The 1,435-nt window shown below is 57.1% G+C and overlaps 1 protein-coding gene across 1 annotated transcript in view; it reads right to left on the reverse strand.

Moving 5' to 3' along the window:
- Positions 1-426: 426 nt before the first annotated feature.
- LOC104163925 (plexin-A1-like) overlaps positions 427-1,435 on the reverse strand; it is a gene marked incomplete at its 3' end in the record, with an annotated part of 7,775 nt that continues 6,766 nt past the window's right edge. Inside the window, exon 2 of the mRNA XM_009703075.1 lies at positions 427-609. Coding sequence (XP_009701377.1) covers positions 427-609 — 183 coding nt within the window. The remainder of the gene's footprint in view (positions 610-1,435) is intronic.

The following is a 1,435-nucleotide window of genomic DNA, read 5'->3' on the forward strand; positions in this document are numbered from 1 at the left end:
AGTCTTTTGTGCCGTGGCAGGGTACGGGAAGAGAAGTCTCCCGTGTGCCAGGCTGGAGCCATCAGCACCCACCTCTGCCCACCCTGCCCAGGTCAATGGCAAAGCCACACGTACCCGGACAGACAGAGCCCTTCCCATGGCAGCTACAGGTAAACCCAACTGCCCTGGGACACAACGGGTCAGGCTCTGATCCACCAGCGGCCAGGACTCAACTTCCCTAGGTTATAACCCTACCAAAGGATAGAGGTTTTGTAAATTTGATCAGCAGGGAGGAGGAAGGGGAAATTACCCTTCACTGGCCCTTTGCACATTACCCCAATATATCAAGTCATGCTATGATGGAGCCACAGCCCTACCTGTATCCCTAAAGGGCTGGCGAGGTGAGCGGTCACCCCTCCCCATCAGCATCACTGAAGGCTTTCCTACCTTTTTGATCTTCCCGCTTCGCGTGCCCGCAAAGACAACAGTTTGTCCTCTGTAGTCGTAGGCAGCCACGGAGGTCATCCCATCCTCCTTATCCACAAAGAGTGGGGTCCCTTCGATGGTGATGGTCCCACCCAGCGGCTGGTTAAAATCCTGGCCACAGAAATTGTCGTCGATCTGCAGCGGCTGTCAGAATAAAACAGAGGAGAAATGAGCTTTTTGCCAATGCCTCGACATGCCAGACCTCCCAGATGGCCATCAGCTATCTCCCATCTCCAACCCATCGGCTACAGCAGCCCCAACCCTTGTCCCTCCTGTCCCAGACATCCTATCTCACCAGCCAAGGGAAGGGATGAGCTGATGCTTCCCTAAAAAAGGATGTAAGGCACTTGGGACACATCCACAGCATGCAGCCCCTCTCTGCATCTGAACAAGCTTTGTAGACCAAGACGGAGGCTCTCAGTCCTCTGCATCTTACAGGGCAGCACTTACAAACCCAGCAGGAGCCCGGGCAGCATCCCTGCTCCCCCTCCACCCCCGTCGCTGCCATCTCAGACACGTGGGATGCCGGTATGAGGTCCCCAGCATACACACCCATCTCCTCCTCAGCCCGGCACTCGCTTCAAAAAGAAAGTGGCTTGGCAGTAAGGCAGGAGGGGCTGAATCCTGCACCCCAGTCTTCCCCCAGAGACAAAACCCTTCCCAGCCACGGCTGTGCCAAGACAAACAGGTCAGGACTCCTGAAAGAGCCTCACTTCACACAGCAGAGCCTCCAGCAAACACGCTACACACCTGCCAGCCCTGTCCTTCTTCCCACAGGAACGTCTTCGGGAAATCCCCGCATTTTTTTCATGCTGCCTTGCCCCAGACAAGGCGCCTGGCTCAGCCAGCTGCCTCCTCGGTTCAGTGCCCACCCGTGGGTCTGGGAGAAGCTTTTGCAAGCTCTGCCTGGGGAGAGGCAGAGGCAGGGCTGCATCGGCCCCTCTCTGCCCTTGGGGCTGCGATGGCAGGG

This window comes from Cariama cristata, unplaced genomic scaffold (assembly GCF_000690535.1).
Source record: "Cariama cristata isolate BGI_N322 unplaced genomic scaffold, ASM69053v1 scaffold24296, whole genome shotgun sequence".
NCBI classification, from domain to species: domain Eukaryota; kingdom Metazoa; phylum Chordata; class Aves; order Cariamiformes; family Cariamidae; genus Cariama; species Cariama cristata.